The 22,199-nt window shown below is 41.5% G+C and overlaps 1 protein-coding gene across 1 annotated transcript in view; it reads left to right on the top strand.

The window, feature by feature from the left end:
* The window catches only part of LOC129006525 (keratin, type II cytoskeletal 8-like), a 42,096-nt gene extending 33,873 nt beyond the window's left edge, over positions 1–8,223 (top strand). Inside the window, 2 exon segments of the mRNA XM_054436236.1 lie at positions 6,693–7,904; positions 7,906–8,223. Coding sequence (XP_054292211.1) covers positions 6,693–7,904; positions 7,906–8,223 — 1,530 coding nt within the window.
* The last annotated feature ends 13,976 nt before the right edge of the window (positions 8,224–22,199 follow it).

Raw genomic sequence — 22,199 nt, 5'->3', positions numbered from 1 at the left:
CCACTTTTGAGCTTCAATGCTTTTCCCATTCCAACCTAGACCTGTGTTTTTTAAATCCATCATTATTCAGTCATTCTTTAGAGTGGAAATCCTCTCAAGACCTCAAGGCACCGTATAGAAAAATATTGCATAATGAACAATAAACATTTTGATTACCAGGAGGGCACACATAAGAAAGCTGCGTTCTTTCTTTCTTCTAGTCCTAGGGGAAGAAGGGGAGTTTTAAGAAGCTGAAATGGGCTCTTTTCCCTTAGCTCCCACCAGTCTCCCTCTCACTCCCACTGAATATGAAGCCTCCACTGGACAGATTTTCTTACTTGGTTCCCCCAGATGCCAACCTAGTAAAATGTAGATCTATTGCTTTACCAACATCTAGAGGATATTCCCCTGTCCCCAACCATAAGTCTTCACTGCTTCTCCAAATTAATTTAAAACATCAAGGAAACAACACATGAGCCCTCCAGGAGGCAATTAATGTGTCTCGTTAGAGCAAGCTGTCGGATGCCACCTACCTGACTGTTTGAGTTGCCTTGTTGACTGTCTCTAGCCAGATCAGAGGCAAAGCAAGAAGGGGCATTAAACCCAACATGGACCACAGTGCATAGAGACATAAGCATGAAGATGAGTGGAGTGAACAGTAGAGACTGTTCCAACGTGTCTTCAGTAACCAGGCATTATGGTTCAATTGTATCTCCCTCCCCACCCCAAAAATATGGGTACACTGGAGTCCTAATCCCAAGTATCTTCATATGTGACCTTATCTAGAGATAGGGTGTCTCTACAGAAGTAATCAAGTAAAAACGTGGTCATTAAGGTGTCCACAATATGGACAATATGACCATCCCTATGATGCATGTCCTTATAGAAAGGGAAAATTTGGACACAGAGACAGACATGCATAAGGAGAAGACGATGTGAACAGTCACAGGGAGAAAGAAGATAGCCATTTACAACCCAAGGAAAGACGCCTGGAACAGACCCATCCCTCACACCCCTCAGAAGGAACCAACCCTGCCAACACCTTGATCCTAGACTTCAGCCTCCAGAACTAAGAGACAATTACTTTCCGTTGCCTAAGCACCCCAAGCCTGTGATACATTGTTACAGCAGCTCCAGCAAACTAATGTACCAAGACACTAAGTTAACATAACTGGACAGTCGGTGAGTGCTCTCAAACCCTGAAATTATATTACATTCCCAATGCAAAAAGAATAATGGAGGGTAAATCCTCCAGCCCATTAAATAGTGTTCCTATCCTAGGAGAATGGGGTAAAGAGTGTAATTTATCCCAAGATCACAAGTTAGATGTTAGCTCCCCTATCGGGGGGCAGGGGTATAACTATGCAAAAGAGTTTGGAAACCAAAATCCACTTAAAATAAAAGCTTGTACATTATAAGAAGCATATATTCCTACATCAATGCTATAGTTTGATTCCACCAGAGAGTGGGTGGGGAAAAGACAGGAGGAGGGCAGGGGATGTACTCAGACTGCTCATGGGGTCAACACTTCCTAGAGGGCCCAGAAGACAGCAGCAGGTTTGTTTACAACTGGCCTGGGAATGGGAATCCCTCCAATGGCAATTCAATGTTTTTTTCTTCCTCTAAATTGTGTGTCACTTCAGTTAGTATCAAAGGTGGGCTGGTAGGAGGTGGGGCAGATAACCCAAGTAATGAATTCGAGTACCTTGGAGGAAATATTTTACTGTTATTTTACCAGCAAATTATTCTTCATGTGGGAATCTCCTTTGGGAGCCAGAGTCTGTGGAGGAGAGAGGTAAAAAGGTAGCTCTGCTCTCTATGTGAGTCCCCAGGCCACTCTGTCGAAAGGTGCTCTGGGATTACAGTGTGGACTGAGAGTCACAATCCCCAGTGTATTTGTTGGACAGTGACCTTCATTAGTTTCAGAACCTAGTCTGGAAGTTGCTTAATCTAACAAGGATGATATTATTGAGTTGTGTCTTAAGACCATTGGCTGCAAAGTATGTTATATGCAAAGCAACTGCTGGCCCGACACGGTGGCTCACATCTGTAATCCCAGCACTTTGGGAGGCCATGGTGGGAGGTTCACTTGAGGCCAGGAGTTCAAGACCAGCCTGGGCAACAAAGTAAGACCCCCTTCTCTACAAAAAAAAAAATCAAAAAATTAGCCTGGAGTGGTGGTGCACACCTGCAGTCCCAGCTACATGGCTGAAATGGGAGGATCTCCTGAGTCCAGGAGGTTGAGGCTGCAGTGAGCCATGATCATACCACTGCACTGCAGCCTGGGCTGCAGAGTGCGACTCTGTCTCAAAAAAAAAATAAAATCAAAAACAAAAAAAAAGTAAACAAAAAACAAAAAATAAAACACAGAGTAATTGCTAAGCAAATAGCAAACAAAGGAACTCTGATGAACCCTTCCAGTTATTCCTCTTACATATTCACTTTATGTAAAGGGGTGTATTCACTTTACACAATGTGATACTTACCCCTCTCTCTGTTCTTATCTATTGGGCCCTGTATTTGTTTCCTGGGGCTGCTATAACAAATTACCACAAACTTGGTGGCTTAAAGTAACAGAAACGTATTAGCTCATGGCTCTGGAAAACAGAAGCACCACATCAAGCTGCTGGCAGAAACCCACTCCTTCCAGGGGCTCTAGGGGAGAATCAATTCCTTGTCTTTTCCAACTTTGGGTGGCTGCAGGTGTCCTTGGCTCATGGCCACATCACTCCAATCCCTGCCTCCATATGCACCTTGCCTTCTTCTCTGTGTGGGTCTCTATCTAATCTCCCTCCACCTGTCTCATAAGGAAACACACAAGTGCATTTAGAGTCCCCCTGGATAATCCGATGCAAGCTCTTCTAAAGACCCTTTTCTTCTGCTCAAGACCCACATCTTCTCAAGACCCTTATCTTCTATCTCAAGACCCACATCTTCTGTTATATAAGGTGATATTCACTCTTTTGCCATATTCACAGGTTCTGAGAGTTAGGAATTGAGTATAACTTTGGGAGACCTTTTCTTTTTTCTGCCTGTTACAGGTCCAAACCACCAGCCTCTTAGGTTAACTTTTGGCAGCTTATCTTTTGAAGGTCATCAATGTAATGTTTATTTCAACGCTAGTCCCAGACCTCATGCAAAACTGCATTTAAGACTTGAAAGATTGAGACTTCACTGTTGACTTGAGTCACAGTGCTCCTTTTTTTCCTGTTTGTTTATAATATTTGGCCAGCTTTTTTTTTTTCAAAAAGTAAAAATATTAGTTCTCAACCATCTTGAGATCTGATAAGGGTAGTAAGAGAAACCAAGTCTTCAATCCTCATTTGTACTCTTTCTTTTAGATTAACCAGCATTCTGGTCAAGGATATAAAAGCACATTTATAAGATGCCTTAGCCTTAGAAAAATTCCTCCAAAGCTGTGTATTTTTCTCCTCAGTTGCCAGGACTATAACTGAGCTCTACATCTAAGTGTACACTTTCCATGTTTTCATATACCGAGGGGCTTTAATGTTCATATATTATTTTTCTCTGAAAACATTATTATTGTACACATTTTTCTGTCTTTTGCTATTTTTTTGTTGGCCTCAGTCACCCCAATCGTTTTCTTTCTAAAACCACACAGCAACAGAGAACAAACCGAAGGGAAATAAGAACTTCTAAAAGTACTCCGGAAAAAAAAATTAACTCTAAAATTGATCTTACAGTTTTGCAAAAGGTGATATTTGGGGGAATGATAGTTACTTGATCTAATATTTGAATAAATACTATCTGGCATTGAGCATAATTTCAGATTTGTTACCAAGAAATGAATACATATGTATATTTTTTCTGGTAATTCAGAGAATGTTTTAAATATGATATAGATATGTAAATGTATTTAGAAGTGTCGTTCAAGACCAAGAATCATTTGCTACACTTGGAGTGGCAAGGCTTTAGAAAGTCAGTGATGCTCAACCCTAGCTGTATATTAAAACCTTCTCAGAGCTTTTTAAAAAAATACCAGTGCCTGGACTCCACCCCAAAGCAATCAAATCAGAATTTCTGGGAGTAGGGGTGTTGTTGTTGCTGTTGTCATTCCAAATCCTGCAGATGATTCTAATCGTGGAGTGTATGTTGGGAATACAGATTCAGTATTCCTTGTGCTGATGAGGAAATCAAGACCTACGGAATGAGGTGATCTGCCTGCTTTCTGCCTATGGATGTGACCAAGAATACCAAAAGAAAAGGCTGCAAATAAGCAGCAAGAAATAGTAAATAATTTAAGATAAAATTATTGTAGAGAGGAGCAAGGGAGACTGCCAGCAGCAGCAGAAATGGCTCTCTGGCTGCCAAGGGTGAGGATTGTGAAAATGTAAATCCTGCTTAAATCCTTTATCGCCCGACTGTGTGCATACCAGCAAGCCGGCTTTAGAAAAATATATCTATGAAACTGCTTCCTAAAAGTTTGAGGTTTGCGGGAAGCAGGGCAAGAGAGCAAACTCTGAAATTCCAGAACTGGCTAGTTAAGGAATAAAAGCTGAAGAATCTCCATAGAAAGTAATTTCACCGTGTTAACTATCTTTGTGCTTATTTGTATTGTTTTTAAGTTTTACTGTAATTTGTGTATATTCTTATGAGAGTTGGTGAGTTGAAATATTTATCATCTGATGACAATTATTACAAATTTCCTGTCACCATTTTCCATAGTCTTATTGTCATCATTCCTGCAAACAAAAGAAAAAAACTAAAAATTATTTTAAATTGATTAATGTCAATTTTGTTACACGAACTTTTTCCCTTGGATGGAACAAATCACTTGATTATTACTCGATTCATATCAAAATAAGCTGTAAATTCCAGTTTATTTTTCTTTTCCCTGGTTTCTCCCCTGGCCCGCTATTCTCAGGAACTTTCATCCAAGGTTTTGATGTGCTAATTTGCTCATCAGTACCCACTAGCCTTCCTTGGTTTAATTAATAAATATTTCCTGTTGACAAAGGAAGGGGAAACAGAAGTCTAATTCATGAATTTGATCATTGTGTTTCTCCCCACTGTGACCCTCACTTGAAATTGGTCTTGAGTCTTATCAGCCGCTCCATTTTAGGCCTTGTCATTTGCATATCAAATATATCATTGTAAGCAGGCTGCTCGCAGCCCTGGCCTGCAGACAGTTACAGAACCAGCTGCCCACTGGAGGGGCAGGGAAACATCTGTAAACCCACTGTGATTACAGGAGAAGAATGAGAACAGAGGATTGCCCTACTCTCCTCTTCAGAGTCTCTCCTCCAGAAAGCCAGGTCTTCTGGTACCCTGTTGTCATACACTTGGCATACGTATTTATTTACTTATGGAATTTTTAATCTGAGTATTTACTCTTCTGAAATTAGAATGATAACACAAGATGCTCTAAACCTTCAACTTGACTTTCTCATCTTCAAAATCTCACCTAGCCACTAAGGATACTTTAGCAGATCCTAATAGGGACATAACTCAAAAGCATTATCATTACAGAGAATTAGGATACGTCGGAATGATCTGACTTCACTATATTAGCTGACTTCAATATAGCTTCCCTTGAAACCATTTTGTTTTCTCTCAGTTAAGGACAGGCTGATGGTGGCTACTGACTCAAATTAAGTCCCCCCGCCTCCTTTTTTTAGAACTTAGGAAGCTGGTTTACAAAATTACTAGCAGCACCGTAATTCTATTCCCATTCTTCATGTTTGACCTGCCCACATTTTTCAATCCACCCCCTTCCTAGAATTCACCTGTTATTGTTTACATATACAATATGTAAGATTGTTTGTAAGATTCCTCAGATGTAATATGCAAACCTCTGGCAGGGTGAAAGATGTTTCAAAGATTTTAGAATTATGTTCCTAAGCTGTTTTATTCATATGACCCACATATCTGAAGAGCGCTTTAGAGATGTGATCTCAGGCACTTGAAAACACAATAACCAACCAAGAGCCAGCCCTAAGGCTGATGTCTAGTTTTTTTCTTTTTTCTTCATTTTTTTTTTTTTTTGAGATAGAGTCTCACTCTGTTGCCCAGGCTGGAGTGCAGTGGCGTGATCTCGGCTCACTGCAACCTCCACCTTCCGGGTTCAAGTGATTCTCTGGCCTCAGCCCCCCAAATAGCTGGGACTACAGGTGCCCACCACCACACCCGGCTAATTTTTGTATTTTTAGTAGAGACAGGGTTTCGCCATATTGGCCAGGTTGGTCTCAAACTCCTGACCTTGTGATCCACCTGCCTCGGCCTCCCAAAGTACTGGGATTACAGGCATGAGCCACCACGGCCAGCCTGATGTCTAGCTTTTAGGAGGTCCATGCACAGCCCTGGAAGCAGGAGTAAGAGGAAAATAATGCCATGGACTATATTGATTATTTGCTTAGAAGTGGCAATATTAGAGTGGAAAGATACATGTCGGTTCTATTCACTGTGCTGAATGAATTAGGCAGGAGTATTGAAAACAAAATACTGTGGTTCTTTATCTCAGGCACTATTATCTAGTGCACTATTATGTGGCATAGTGGCAAGAGCACTCCATTTGGAGGCTGAAGATCTGAGTTTTATTTCAATTTTGCCACCAATTAAACATCTGCCATTTGAGCAAGTTTCATTCTATGTGTGGACATCCATTTCTCCATCTGCAATATGAGACTCTCAGATTTCTGAACATGCATTAAACTGTGAACCTCAGACATGTTACCAAGTGCTCCTCAAAAAAGATTTATGGACCAAGAAGCAGCTTCTCTGCTCCTTCTGGAATCTCTGCCTGGTTCAGCCCGCCTGCTTCCACTCCTGCCTCCACCATATCCATCAGCGTGACCCAGAAGTCCTACAAGGTGTCCACCTCTGGCCCCCAGACCTTCAGCAGCCTCTCCTACACAAGTGGGCCCAGTGCCCGCATCAGCTCCTTGAGCTTCTCCCGAGTGGGCATCCTCAGTTTCCAGGGTGGCCTGGGTGTAGGCTATGGTGTGGCCAGCGGCATGGGAGGCATCACTGCCGTCACAGTCAAACAGAGCCTGCTGAGCCCCCTTAATCTGGAGGTGGTCCCCAACATCCAGGCCGTGCGCACCCAGGAGAAGGAACAGATCAAGACCCTCAACAAGTTTGCCTCCTTCATCAACAAGGTACGGTTCCTGGAGCAGCAGAACAAGATGCTGGAGACCAAGTGGAGCCTCCTGCAGGAGCAGAAGACGGCTCAGAGCAACATGCACATGTTGGAGAGCTACATCAACAACCTTAGGCGGCAGCTGGAGACTCTAGGCCGGGAGAAGCCAAAACTGGAGGCGGAGCTTGGCAACATGCTGGTGGTGGAGGACTTCAAGAACAAGTATGAGGATGAGATCAATAAGGGTACAGAGATGGAGAATGAATTTGTCCTCATCAAGAAGGATGTGGATGAAGCTTACATAAACAAGGTAGAGCTGGAGTCTGGCCTCGAAGGGCTGACTGAGGAGATCAACTTCCTCAAGCAGCTGTATGAAGAGGAGATCCCGGATCTGCAGTCCCAGATTTCGGACACTTCTGTAGCGCTGTCCATGGACAACAGCCACTCCCTGGACATGGAAAGCATCATCGCTGAGGTCAAGATGCAGTACGAGGAGATCGCCAACCACAGCCGGGCTGAGGCTGAGAGCATGGACCAGATCAAGTATGAGGAGCTTCAGACCCTGGCTGGGAAGTACGGGGATCACCTGCGGAGTACAAAGACTGAGATCTCCAAGATGAACCGGAACATCAGCTGGCCCCAGGCTGAGATTGAGGGCCTCAAAGGCCAGAAGGCTTCCCTGGAGGCCGCCATCGCAAATGCGGAGCAGCGTGGGGAGCTGGCCGTTAAGGAGGCCAACACCAAGGTGTCTGAGCTGGAGGCCGCCCTGCAGCGGGTCAAGCAGGACATGGCGTGGCAGCAGCGTGAGTACCAGGAGCTGATGAACGAACGTCAAGCTGGCCCTGGACATCGAGATCGCCACCTACAGGAAGCTGCTGGAGGGCGAGGAGAGCCGGCTGGAGTCTGGGATGCAGAACGTGAGTATCCATAGGAAGACCACTAGCGGCTATGCAGGTGGTCTGAGCTCAGCCTGTGGGGGCCTCACAAGCCCCGGCCTCAGCTACGCCGTGGGCTGCAGCTTTGGCTCTGGCGCCGGCTCCAACTCCTTCAGCCGCACCAGCTCCCCGAGGGCCGTGGTTGTAAGGAAGATCGAGACCCGCGATGGGAAGCTGGTGTCCGAGTCCTCTGACGTCCTGTCCAAGTGAACGGCTGCGGCAGCACCTCCCAGCCTGCCCCTCCTGCGGCTGCCCCAAAGCCCGGGAGGGAGGCCGCTGTGCAGGGGAGCGCAGGGAAAGGGAGACCCACCTGAGGCTCAGCCCACCCGCGGGCGAGGTTACTGCCTGGTGACCCCCCTTGCCGGTGCCTCCAGCTACAAAACAATTCAATTGCTTTTCCACCACTCCCCCCCGCCCCGCCCCAAAATAAAACCTCAGCTAGCTCTGGGTGAAAGAAGAAAGACAGAAAGGGAGAGAGGGAGGGAGGGAGGGAGGGAGGGAAGGAAGGAAGGGAAGGAAGGAAGGAAGGAAGGAGGGAAGGAAGGAAGAAAAAAAAGAAAAGAAAAGAAAAAATTATGTGGCCAGAGTTTTTGAGGATCACAGTGTTACATACATATGTACGCTTTCTCAGAGATTCACAATAAACTTTAGCATACCAAATGCCTCCATGAGACATTCTAATAAAGCTTTACAACAAACACCAATTTAACTGTTTAGTGTTTCCCAAATATATTTTATCAAGAATCCTACGTGTGTTCTAAACAGCTTGGGCAGCACTGGACAAGATTTCCTAAGGGCCTTCCAGCTCTAATTGGTCCCACTCCTGGTCAAGTTTGTCAGGGTTGTTCATCAGGGACCTAGAAGTTAGTAGTTCAAAGGGGACCTCAGGTGGGGTGCCATGGCTCATGCCTGTAATCCCAGTGCTTCAGGAGGCCAAGGCAGAAGGATTGCTTGAGGCCAGGTGTTCAAGACCAAGCTGGGCAACACAGCAAGACCCCATCTGTACAAAGAACTTAAAAAATTAGCTAAGCATGGTGGTGCACCCTTGTAGTCCCAGCTACTTAGAAGGCTGAGGCAGGAGGATCACTGGAGCCCAGGAGTTCTAGGCTAGGCTACAGTAGCTAGGGTTCCACCAATGCACTCCAGCCTGGGCAATAAAGCAAGACTCTGTCTCCAAAAAGAAAAGCAAAGGGGAACTCAGAAACCAGACAGCCTGGGTTCGTAGCCATAGTTTTCTACTATCTAGCTTTGCAACCTTAATCATGTAAATTTAATTTATCTGTACTTTAGTTCCTTCATCTACGAAATGGAGACAATAATATCATCTGTTTCATAGAGTCATTGTAAGAATTGAATGTGTTAGTGCAACATATAAAATACTTAGCAGATTACGTAGCAGCTTGTAAGTGCTGTGTGTGTTAACGTTTGCAATATCCAAAACGCTTATCTGATGCAACAGCCTAAGAGAAGAAAGAGCGAATGAAAAAAACTGACATTTGCTGGGGATCTACTAGTTTTCATGCCAGATGGTATACATACATAATCTCATTAAATCTCCACCATAAAACTAAGATCGAAATATAGTCTTTCATTTTACAGGTGAGTAAAACAAAGCTCTGAGGTATTCAAGAATCTGCCTGATATCACATGAAAAAATACTAAGACAAAAAATTGAGTCTCAAATTCAGGCATCCCTGACTTCAAAACTTCAGTTTGTTCTAACACATCACACTGCCTTCAAGAATGAAAAGTAATAAACTTTCTCCCATTTTATAGATGAAGAATGAGGCATATAAACTAAAATATTTCTCAGGATCACACAGTAAGATTTGAATTAGAAAATAATCTACATCATGTCATTCACCTCTATAATGTATTTATTACTGGACCCTAAAAGCAAGAGGACATATGAAAAGGGAAAAAGGACGTATCTCTTAATTTTGATCAGGGTACAACTTTTAAAATTTAGATTATTTTGTCTTTCAATTAAGCATCTCCTGCATGTATTATGTCACATTTTGCAGAGATTTCGGTCTTCCCTATCTGACTCAGATTATGTTTTTAGAGAAGCATAGGTCTGAGGTAGACATTTAAAGGTCAAATTAATTCTACTGCCTCCAGAAAGAATGAAATCAAAATAATTCTCAAATGATAATCCCTTACCCTATTCTACTTTTAAATATTCAGAGACGAAAATTCTGTGACTTTGGTTTTTAAAAATTCAAATATTAACGATATATTTAAAATGTTATAGTATGCAAGGACCTTTGAGACATTGTGAAAATAAAAACACATTAATCAAAAAAATAAAATGAGAAAAAAATAGAATAAGAAGAATTGATTTACCATGGTGGAGTATAGTTTGTGCATTAAGAACTGAAATTCAGGACTAAGGACTTGGGGGAGTAATTTATTGGATATTAATCTTCTGTCTTGGCAGGCAAGGCACAACTTTACTTAGATATGTCTGCTGCATCTAAAGTTTTAAAATATGGGGTCAAAAATATATCCCTGCCACGTATCCCATCCTGCCATTCTGCCTGGTTTACCTTATCGCTAAAACTTGTTTTTTACAGCAATGTCAAAGATGATAGAGCTTAAAGAGATTTCCATTTTGCAAGTAAAAAAGGGCAGACAGGTGGTGCAACAACCTGCAGTGTGCTCAGAGGATGCAGCTAGCTGCCTAAATCCCAGCATCAGAGCCTGTCCGGGGATCACAGGGCATCTCATTGATCAGGCAACTTGCAAAGAACCATAGGGATGCATGGGCGATGTATCAGCACCTGAATTTTCCATTTGGGATCAGTGAGTGAGAGAAGGAATGGGGACAGGCACTCTTGATTAGGTTGAAAGAAAGCAATCTCTTTCTTTGGGAGTTTATAATAATGTGAAATTTATACAGTGCGTAACAGAGAATGTATTTTAAACTACAGAGCAGATAAAGGAGGTATATCTGCATAACCTAAGTAGGACCTCCGACAGTTTAGATTTAGAAGAGGGGTGCAGAACTACAGGGTGTTCTTTGGAAGGCCTGTTCCACCCTTTTCTTTGGTTTGCAGATATGCATTCATTAGGATGTGTGGGCTGTCCCCATACGATTGCAGAACAGTGCCTACCTGGAAAAGGAACATATTTTAGCCAAGTTTGTTCTTTGGAAGCTAGGTCTCCATTCTCAGAGAACCACTGTTTGTTGGAGTGTCATAGAAACTAACTTACCAAAATAGAAAAAAAAAAAAAAAAAAAAAGGAAAATTCCTAAGATACTAAGATGTCTGTGATGCAAATTCAAAAAGAATTCTTGGCTCTGGCAATTCCTGCCCTTCTACCTAAGGTTATAATTAAAGGCAAATGTAAAGCAAGTTGGTGGTTGCTGGGAGAACAATGTGCTAGAAGGACATTCTGCAATCTTGTTTACTGCATGTAATGTTCAGGGTCTTTCCAGAAGCTCAACCTCAAAGGTCTAATTGAATGAGAGTGAAGAGGATGGGAGTTCTGCTTGCAATTTTCCTAGTGCTTGTTTCTTACCAGTCTTATCTCTGGTGTAAAAATGGCCACATCCATCATTGGAGAGAAATATTTCCTATTTGACTGAGCAAAGAGTAGCTCATATTTATAAATTGCCAAACAGAAATAATCATTCTGAATCTTACCCAGGCATTGAAGAGTAAGAGGAGCTAGGAGTATTGATTTCCTAAGCTCTGTCCTTTAAGAAAATCTAGTGCGTGTCATCGTGTTTGTTTTCATTATCTTAGGTTCTAAAATACCCTGTACACCCCTCAGATCGTCCACTTCATTTTTTTCAACTTTGAACTCATTGTTAAGATTCCTAAGCATAAGGCCAGGCGTGATGGCTTATGCCTGTAAATCCTAGCACTTTTGGATTACCTGAGGTCAGGAGTTTGAGACCAGACTGGCCAACATGGTGAAACCCCGTCTCTACTACAAATACTAAAATTAGCCAGGCATGGTGGCAGGAACCTATAATCTCAGCTACTTGGGAGGCTGAGGCAGGACAATCGCTTGAACCTAGGAGGCGGAGGTTGCAGTGAGACAAGAAGCCTGGACAAAATAGCAAAATTCCACCTAAAAAAAAAAAGAAAAGAAAAGAAAAGAAAAAAAACATTCCTAAGTATAAACCCTGCTACTCTTGAAATACCACTTCCAATCATTGCAACACTTTCTGACTCCTTTTAACAACAACAATAAAACTTACCAGCTCAGTAGCCAATCAAACAATACGTATATTAAAGGATGATCTGGGTGTTAATAAAAATCTCTAATTTATCCTATCTGTGTATACAAGGGTCAGGCTTTTGAGTCATTTGTCAGTTTTTTTGTTTGGGTTTTGTGGTTTTGAAACAGGGTCTCACTCTTTCACACAGACAGGAGGGCAGTGGCACAATCGCAGCTTACTGAAGCCTCAACCTCCTGGACTCAAGCAATCCTCTGACTTCAGCCTCCCCAGTAGCTAGGACTACAGGTGAATGCCACCATGCCTGGCTCATTTTTGTATTTTTTGTAGACATAGGATTCTGCCATGTTGTCCAGGCTGGTCTTAAACTCCTGGGCTCAAGCAATCCGCCTACCTTGGCCTTCCAAAGTGCAGGGATTACAGGCATGAGCCAAGGAGCCTGGCCTCTGTCAGTTAAATAGTGCTATTTCAGGGTTATGCGCGCGCACACACACACACACACACACACACACACACACAAAACCCTGCCCCAAATCTCTCTCTCTCTCTCTTTCTCTAGCTTTCTAAATAGATACGCAATAAAGAACTCTCCAACAAGTCCCTTTTAGCATGCAGATATGTTTTTCCCCTAGAGGGGCTGCATTTAGCCCATTACTGAGCATTAATTCAGATTAGCTTCTCAGATTAGCAGAGCATCGCCCTGAGGAAAACGCACCTCGGACAGGTGAATTTTACAGGGCAGGGACTAAACACTCTCTTCTCAGGGTGTACGAGGGAGAGCAAAGGAGTTTTTCTAGGCAGGCAACTCTCAGCCCAGAAATCCCAGTCAAGCAGAGAATCCTCTGGCTGTCAAGTTCCCCGCCCCAGAGTCCAGCCCTGGGCATGGTATGAAATCTCTGAGCCTGAATCCACCGTCCAGAGAGAGCTCTGCATCTGGGGGATGAGAGTGGGGACTCTGTGGCTGAATCCTGACTCTGCCACTTCTGAAATTAAACTTCCTGTGCTTCAGTGTCTTCCCATTCTCACCTATAAAATGGGAATTATAAAAGGATTCTTTCATTGGACTATTTAGAGAATAAATGAAACCTATGTGAAGTACTTGGAAGAGAGCGTGGCACGTACAGACTAAGTGTTAGCTGTTGTCAGCATCAAGAAGCAATAACTAACCACATGTTCCCAATTGTTAAACCACACACCCCTTTGGAAAAAGGTTGAAAGAATATACAGTGAAAGTTAATGAACGTCTCTTAATAGTGGAAATTATGGTTGCTTCTTTTAAGTGTTTTTTCTTTATGCATTTTCCTAAATTTCTTACAATGAATAAGATTAGTTTGACCAAAACAATTTATAAAAGGCTAATTAATATTTTATGCAAAAGGATGATGATTTGTATCTTATTTATAATAACAAAAATAAATTGGAAACAAAAAAGTTTCTATTAATAGAGATTTGTTTAATAAAGTATGATTCACTCATGTAATAGAATTATGCACCTACAGTTTTAAAACATATCATTGAAAAGTGTTTATTGGCATAAGAAAACACTCATAATAGGGTATATAAAAATTTTTTAATGCTAAATAAAATGCAATGTCTAGTTTACCATAATATATTTTTGTGCAACTATAAAAGCTATATAAAATATCAAAATGTATATATTCCAAAATTGTTAACCACGATGATGTTGACATCACAGGATTGCAGGTATTCTTAATTTCTTTGGTATATTTTTTATAAATTTTCCAAATCTTCAATAAAAAATGTCTATAGCTTATAAAATGGAAGGCAAGACCAAATATTATAGAAACAAATACTCACACCTGTAATCCCAGTACTTTGGGAGGCCAAGGCGGGTGGATCACTTGAGGCCAGGAATTCAAGACCAGCCTGGTCAACATGGCAAAAACCCATCTCTACTAAAAACACAAAAACATTAGTCAGGCTTGGTGGTATGTGCCTGTAATCCCAGCTACTCGGGAGGCTGAGGCACAAGAATCACTTGAACCCAGGAAGCAGAGGTTGCAGTGAGTTGAGATTATGCCACTGCACTCCAGCCTGGGCGACAGAGGGAGACTCTGTCTCAAATAAATAAATAGATTAATCTTCAGCGTTTTGGTCAGTAGACTATAGTGGAGAAGCTGAGATTCTGGCAAATAATTAATAAATAGAAAACAGCTTGTTGCTCTCAATACTGTTCCTCTGCCCATAGTTGGCACCAACCAACTCCCACACTGGATATATAAAGACAAAGGAAGTATAGAAACTAAGAAAGGAAACTTTTGGAAGAAACTGCAAGATGCTGGACAAGAAACTAGAGCTGAGCCATAAGTTCCAGAGGAGAATTTTCCTGCATCCATCCAGGACAAACATAGAAGAGCAAACACAACGCAGTCTACTACTCAGTTTATGACATATGGCCAATCAAATACATGCATCCAAATCAAAAGCACCAAATGGACTCTTCTGCCAATTCTTAGGATTTCTGTGGAATTTAAAGAGTGAAATCAGCAAAAAATAAAGACAAAATAACCGTATTGAATAGTAAGACAGCAAATGACTCCAGGGTCATGAATAAACCCAGAACAGCCAGTCCCTCGTGGCCACTTTAGTGGCAGAAGGCAAAGGGGCAAGATCATCCCAAAAGATCTGCCCTTTGGTGCTCCTTGCAGCCTCTGCCCCTCATCTAATAAATGTGGACGGGTTAAAGTATTAGGAATAGATTGTGTTGACTTTCCAAGAGGCAGTGGCATTTTTTAAGTAGTGCTCAGTTTACAAGCAAATCTTAACACCATGCAACAAATTGCTAATAATGGCGTTCAAAAGTCAAAAATGATCACAACGATCTAAGTCATGGACATGGAGAGTAGAAGGATGGTTACCAGAAGCTGGGAAGGGTAGTGGGGTGGGGAAGAAGGTGGGGATAGTTAATGGGTACAAAAAAAAATAGAAAGAATGAATGCAACTTACTATTTGATAGCACAACAGGATGACTATAGTCAATAATAACCTTATGGTGCATTGTGAAATAGCTAAAAGAGTATAATTAGATTATTTATAACACAAACAATAAATGCTTGAGGGGATGGGTTTGCCACTCTCCATGATGTGATTGTTACACACTGCATGCCTGTATCAAAACATCTCATGTACCCCATAAATATATACACCTACTAGGTACCCACAAAAAATTTAAAAATTAAATAAAAATTTTGGCTTGGAGCCATGGCTCATGCCTGTAATCCCAACTCTTTGGGAGGCTGAGGCAGGTGGATCACCTGAGGCCAGGAGTTCGAGACCAGCCTGGCCAAAATGGCAAAACCCTGTCTCTACTAAAAATATAAAAATTAGCCAGGTGTTGTGGTGCACACCTGTAGTCCCAGCTACTGGGGAGGCTGAGGCACAAGAATTGCTTAAATCCAGGAGGTTGGGGTTGCAGTGAGCTGAGATCATGCTACTGCACTCCAGTCTGGGCGACAGAGTGAGACTCTGCCTCAAAAAAATAAATAAAATAAAAATGTTAAAAGTCAAAGACGGAAAGGGCAAAATTAACTTTCCCAGGTCTCTGAATCAAGCAACAGGTTTGAGTCCCAATTATCAGTGAACCTGTGTCTTACAGCCACCTCTCCATGTTAGTCTGCCTGTGTGCACCTGTGTGTTGCCTATTCTTCAAAATGCAAATGGGAGCGAAGACTGTGGGTTTGTGAGAGGAAAAATTACAGGTTCCGGTCAACCTTGAGTTGGAATCTAGACCCCTCCTTTTCTTCCTAGGTCACTTTTAGCAAGTTGCCGAACATCCCTGACTCTCAGTTACCTCCTCTATAATACAAGGGCTATCAAGCCCAATGCTGGTGCTAGACATGGAATGTCAAGCACCTGAAATTCTTGGTGCAGTCAGGAATAAAACTACAGAAAAGTAAAAACAACTTTCTCAGAGTCCTACAACATGTCTCGGTTTAGTACTTTTGTGCTGGGAATTTTCTTGTTCAACTGGACCTTTGGAATGAAAAGGGTACAATCTGCATTTAAGGTGCCTTCCAGTCACCTGAACAGTCCCCTGAACAGTCCCCTCTGCTGAAATTGTGCTGAAGCCCAGGACCAGCCGGGAGTCCCCTTACCACGACCACCTCTTAGAAATTGAGTCAAATTGCATATGGCCCCATATTTAAAATGACAGTTGCCTTAGAAACAAAACTCACTGATACAGGGAACACTTATTCCATCTCCAGTATTTCAATTGCTTTGAGAAACAAGGTACTAAAAGTATGTTTTGCTAACGTTTTAAAGCATAATACATTTAATCCGGGAGCCCAAATGAACATCAATTGTCCAATTAAACGGATGTTTTCAAAATCTAAAATACTCCTGGTCACAGTGTTACAACTTAAAGTAGACACTCAGGCTAACCTTACAGGCCCCCAGGTTTCTAGCGGCTTCCCTTTGCAGGCTGATTTCTACAAGTAGCAATTGCTTTCATCGACGTTTCCCCACTGTGTGTCTTCACGGTAAAGATTCCTGTGCATCTTGCAAATTCAAACACTCCATCCGGATACTTTTGTCACCTATAGAAAACACAAAATCATTTCTCAAAGTAACAGAACTCCACTGCTTTGCAACTTCCTATTTCACAGCACTGAGTGGGAGAGGGAGAGAGAGGAGAGAAAAAAAAAAAAAAAGTACACTGAGTTCCTCTGAAGCCCCCTCCTGACATTTCCAGACTTATTAGCCAGTTTTCACACTGACTTCAATCAACCTCTTTAATCCTCTAAGGAAAGAGCATTTTTAATTCACCGATTGGCTGATAAGCTTGAAGCCAAAAAATGATTTACACGTAGATGAATTGTGCTTACAAGATGGAACTTCGAGCATTAGAAGCGGATCTGAATTTCCTATCTGTCATTTTATTTGCCACATTCATTTTTTCTCTGCCATTACCCTTGCTGATTGTGATCTTTCAGCGCTATTGGGCCCCTGCTTCCACAGTTTTTAATCTGCCTTTAATCCCATAGATTTTAAATATTCCCAGCACCGAGAGACTGGAGGCAATTAACTGCCCTTCTGATGCGCTTCTTATCAGTTGCCTCCTTGTATCTCTCAGAAGCAGCCTCAAGACACTTCCAGGCTGACAAATACTACCAGCATTTCAGATGAAGCATCCACTGCAAATGGGAATGTGAAGTCCAGCTGTGCACGCCGACGCTGAGCGATCGCAGTCGTTTTTGGAGGAAGAAATGGGGAAGAGAAGGCTGGGGAGACAGGCACTGGGTGCCAGAGCCCCCAGTGTGCAGGCTCAGAAGCAATGTCCTCATAATGGCTTTTTGGACTTGGGAGAAAAAATAATAATAAAGGTGCATTGTCTAATCTGCTTAATCTGACTGCTGTTTTTAACTAGAAAATCATTTTCAGCTCTCTGGCTTTAATGAGGGATTCAGAGGGGCTGTCAAAAGGAGACATCAGGTAGCATAAGCTCTTTGAATCCAGCTCACGCCTCCTCTCTGGGCCTTGTTTACTTTTGTGCCCGTTTTAAATGGGTTACAATGCAAATCTACCCACTGGGTTTCCCCACCACTAGTTGAGAAATTTCTAACACCTTTAAACTGATGTTCGTTCAAATTTGAGCAAATTTAGATTTTCAAACAGAACTTTACACCTCAATTTCTGCATTATAGGCTAATGTGCTCTGAGGATCACTATGGACCCTAACCAAGGTGACACAACCCGGTCACCACGAAAGAAAACAGTAATTGTCATTAAAATGCATGTGTTCATTCACTACACTTACATACGCTCTAAAAAAAGGCCAGCTTCCCACTTCAGAGCCTACCCAGGGCCCTGAGGGGAACGGTCCCAGATACAGAAGGAGCTTCCTTTGGTCTCTCATTGAGGATAAGTCAGCTTGACTCTATCACCTATTCCTGGTTAAAAGTTTGAGCCTAGTGCTATTTTGGACTTTAGTGTTAAAATGAAAAAAAAAAAAAATTTAAAGCTATAATCCAAAAGATGGAAAGAGAGGCACTCCTTTGCCCATTGGACATCTCCATGTCTCAGAACACCATGTGACTGGTTCTCTTCCTTAGACAACCAATCTCCTAAGCAGACATATCTGCTTATAACAGTTTGACATATAACAATTTGACTTCCAAGTGATCAAGCTGTTTGGGCTTTTCGTAAGAAAGCTGTGTGTACTGTTTGTATTGTCTTGCTGTGTATGTGAACGCATGCATTTCTTGTAAATTCTTCTTACCATCAGGTCAGATTGCCATTAGTTCACCCAATGTTGAGTGCCTTTGTCGATAATTCCTTCTACCACAAATTCAGCCACACTCATTTTGGTTTATGCTGACATCTCTCCTCATAGCTGTGCCATGAGTTTTCTTGTGCAGAAGCAAATGTAACCCTCCCTCTGTGGGGAAAAAATGATGTATGTCTCTGACTTTACTCAATTTAAGGGTTGGTCCCCAAATCTAACCATATTTTCTTTGGGTGAAAAATAGGCATTAAATAAGCAGGCGATCATGTATCCAAGAAGAGTTCTCTATCTTTTGGAGGCTGCTCTATATCTTTTGGGAACAAAAATTATAGAGGATGATGTCAAATAGGGAGAGAGGAGACGGCAGGGGAGACAAACAATGCATTAAGTGCATGTGGTTAATTGATTGGCTGCACTTTCCGTACTAAAAGAAAAATGCAAGCTCTTTCATTCAACCTCTGCCGTGAACCAAGCACATTGTAAATGGACGGATGTTACCGTGTGGCAATGCTATGTTGAGAGGTTGTTTATAAACAACGCTCAGCAACATAAACAAGGGAGCATCAAGAAAAGCAAATGATGAGGGAGAGGCCACAACTTCGTTATATAACAAGAGGAATACCGGGTAGCAGCTCTCGCTGTGTTGTGTTGCTGTGACTTGCAGCTTTGCTTAAGCATTTTAAAGATTCTTGCAGGTCTTTTTCAAGCTGCCAGCTCTAGCCTACGAATTATGGTAATGTGCCACTTCTGAGCCCTCGGCAGGATTTGCAACAGAGAAATCACATCAGCCTATGCTGATTAGCAATTCCATTCCATCCAGAGATTTATATAAAAAAACTATCTTACATTTTGCTTTTTAATAAGAATGATCGCTATCTCAAATTGAGTCCCAGCAAATTTTAATAAAGGCCCAAGGTTGAGTGGCATTTTGCATGCTGATTTAGCTGTGATTGCTAGCTTTTGATGAGCTCTACCCTGGCATGTATAGCTCTCCTCAGAGCAGGTTTAAAGACCAGGAGTAAGGAAAAGGATAAAAATAAAAACTTCCAACTAAAATTTGAGGTCTTTTCTTTCTGTGATTGATTACTGAATAAATACCAACATGCGTCTTTGGATTCAACCTAAGAGTGAAATTCCCTACAGTTAAACAGCTGTTTTTTTTTTTAATGACTTTTCATATACCAACCTGTGAAAATATGTTAACTTTGATGACTGCAATTATTATTTTAAACAGATGTTATCCATCTATTTATCTATCTTCCACCCTGATATTTCTTCTTAAATCATATGCAGAGCCACAAATAAGTAACATTTTGGTTTCCTGATAAGTAAAATGTCAATAAATAAATGTCTGTTGAGAGGTAGAGTTCTCCTTTGTTGAAATAGAAGGCACATTAACTAGTCTGAACAGGAAAGCTGGGGGTAAACTGAGATTTTCAGCCTACGTCCACGGTTGGAAAAGACTTCTCCAAGAAGGCAAAGAATATTTGGGCACAGTCCCTGTGGTTGTTTCAAGTGTTTTATGTATCTTAGAAAATTAACATGTCAATGATTATAGTTTTATGAGATGGTGTTAATAATTGTTGTTAGACACCATTTATCTCTGTTGTCACTGATTTCATTGTTACGTAGATCTGTCTACTATAATTCTACACTACCAGGAAGGTCACCTCAAGCAGTTAAGGGAACATCCTATTCAAGCTTGCCTGCCTACCAAAGAAAGATGTGATTGGCCAATACAAAGCAGAATTCAAATTAAGCCGAAGAACACAAATGTGATTTGGTTCATTGGCTAAAGTTCACCAAATTCCACCCAACAGATGGGCCAAGAGTTTCCAAAACAGAGATTCTGACTAAGAAAAAAATAGATAAGAAGACGACACCTAAATCACAGAAATAACTAAATCTCAAAACGCATACAACCATTTTTAATAGAATTTTAGCAGTAAGAAAGTATTTTTCTAATAGCCAAGCACTTCTTGGTTATAGCATTTTTCCCACAGAAATCTTTCTTTGGTTTTCCTGTTTTTTAGGGGAAAATCGAAAAATGAGGTAACATAATAATGTTCATCACAAAAGACAGTAATCACACGAAAACTTAGCTAGTCTGTATTGTCAAGAAATTTTCCAGATAATTAAAGCCTACCCCTTTACACGTCTTTGTTGTTTTGCATTAGAAATATTCCTTATAAGTATTTTACATTTGTATACTTTCTTAAACAAACAAAATCTACACTATTTAATCATTTTTGTTTCAGTTGCTTTAATGGACATTTTTGTGATACACTAAGTATTCTAAATACATTTATAAATAGTAAATAATGATAACATAAATATTAGGTATTATCATTTACCTTTTCAATAAATAATGTATTGAACATTGATGATAAGCCAAAACCACTGCTTAGTCCTGGAAAATACAATGATAAACAAGACATAAATCTGTTCTCAGGTAGCTTACCAGCTACCTGAAGTAGACATTAATAACATAAGGTGGTCAGTGCTATCACAAGGGAATATGCTGGGCACTATGGAGAAACACTGGCTGATGAGAAGGTGCTTGGGACAGGATTCCTAGTGATATAACCTCAAAGCTGAGTCCTAAAGGATAAAAAATAGGCCAGGTGCAGTGGCGCATGCCTATAATGCCAACATTTTGGAACCTCAAGGTGGGAGAATGGCTTGAGGCCAGGAGTTCAAGACCAGCCTGGGAAACAGAGTGAGATCCCATCTCTACAAAAAATAAATAATTACCCAGGCATGGTGGTGTGCTACTGGGAAGGCTGAGGTGGAAGGATCACTTGAACCCAGGAGGTCGAGGCTGTGGTGACCAATGAACACACCACTGCACTCCAGCCTCAGTGAAAAAGCAAGACCTTGCCAAAAAAAAAAAAAAAATCAATAGGGATCAATGCTAGTTAGCTAAGTTAAAAAATAGTTGAGATCCTGGGGTTAGAGAAAGCAGGAACACAAATAAATCCTGATAACTGTAAGTAGCAGTCTAGTGGGAACTGTTCACAGTTTTCAAAGCATTCAACAAATATTTATGAGCATCTACTATGCGTCAGCTAGCTTTCCACATGCTGGGGTTTAGTTATGAACAATAAATCTAACTCTAGCCTCATGACCTCATGAACTCTACATTTTAGTAAAGGCAGCACAAAATGAAAGAAAGAAAGGAAGGAAGGAAGGAAGAGAGAAAGAGAAAGAGAGAAAGAGGAAGAGAGGAAGACAGAAAGAGAGAGAGAGGGAGGAAGGAAGGAAGGAAAGGGAAGAAAGAAAGTAAAGAAAGAAAGGAGGGAAGGAAGGAGGGAGGGAAGGAAAGAAGGAAGGAAGGAGAGAGAGAGAAGAAAGAAAGAAAGAAAGAAAGAAAGAAAGAAAGAAAGAAAGAAAGAAAGAAAGAAAGAGAAAGAAAGAAAGAAAGAAAGAAGGGAGGGAGGGAAGGAGGGAAGGAAGGAAGGAGAGAGAGAAAGAGAGAGAGAAAGAAAGAGAAAGAAAGAAAGAGAAGGAGAGGGAGAAAGAGAGAAAGAGAATGAAAGAAGCAGGAGAAGAAAAATGAGAAGAAAGCAAAAAAGCAATGCTATGTAAAACAGAGTAAGTAGAATAAGTATTACAGAGAAAATTAACTAAGGAGGTGAGGAATATCTTAGATTGTGATATGGTTGGCTCTGTGTCCCCACGGAAATCTCATGCTGTTCTCATGATAGTGAGGGAGTTCTCACAATATCTGATGGGTTTTAAAGTGGCA

The sequence above is a fragment of the Pongo pygmaeus genome, chromosome 8, assembly GCF_028885625.2.
Source record: "Pongo pygmaeus isolate AG05252 chromosome 8, NHGRI_mPonPyg2-v2.0_pri, whole genome shotgun sequence".
In the NCBI taxonomy this organism is placed as follows: domain Eukaryota; kingdom Metazoa; phylum Chordata; class Mammalia; order Primates; family Hominidae; genus Pongo; species Pongo pygmaeus.
Note: the sequence above shows the minus strand (reverse complement) of the source record. Positions and strands in the feature narration are given on the sequence as shown.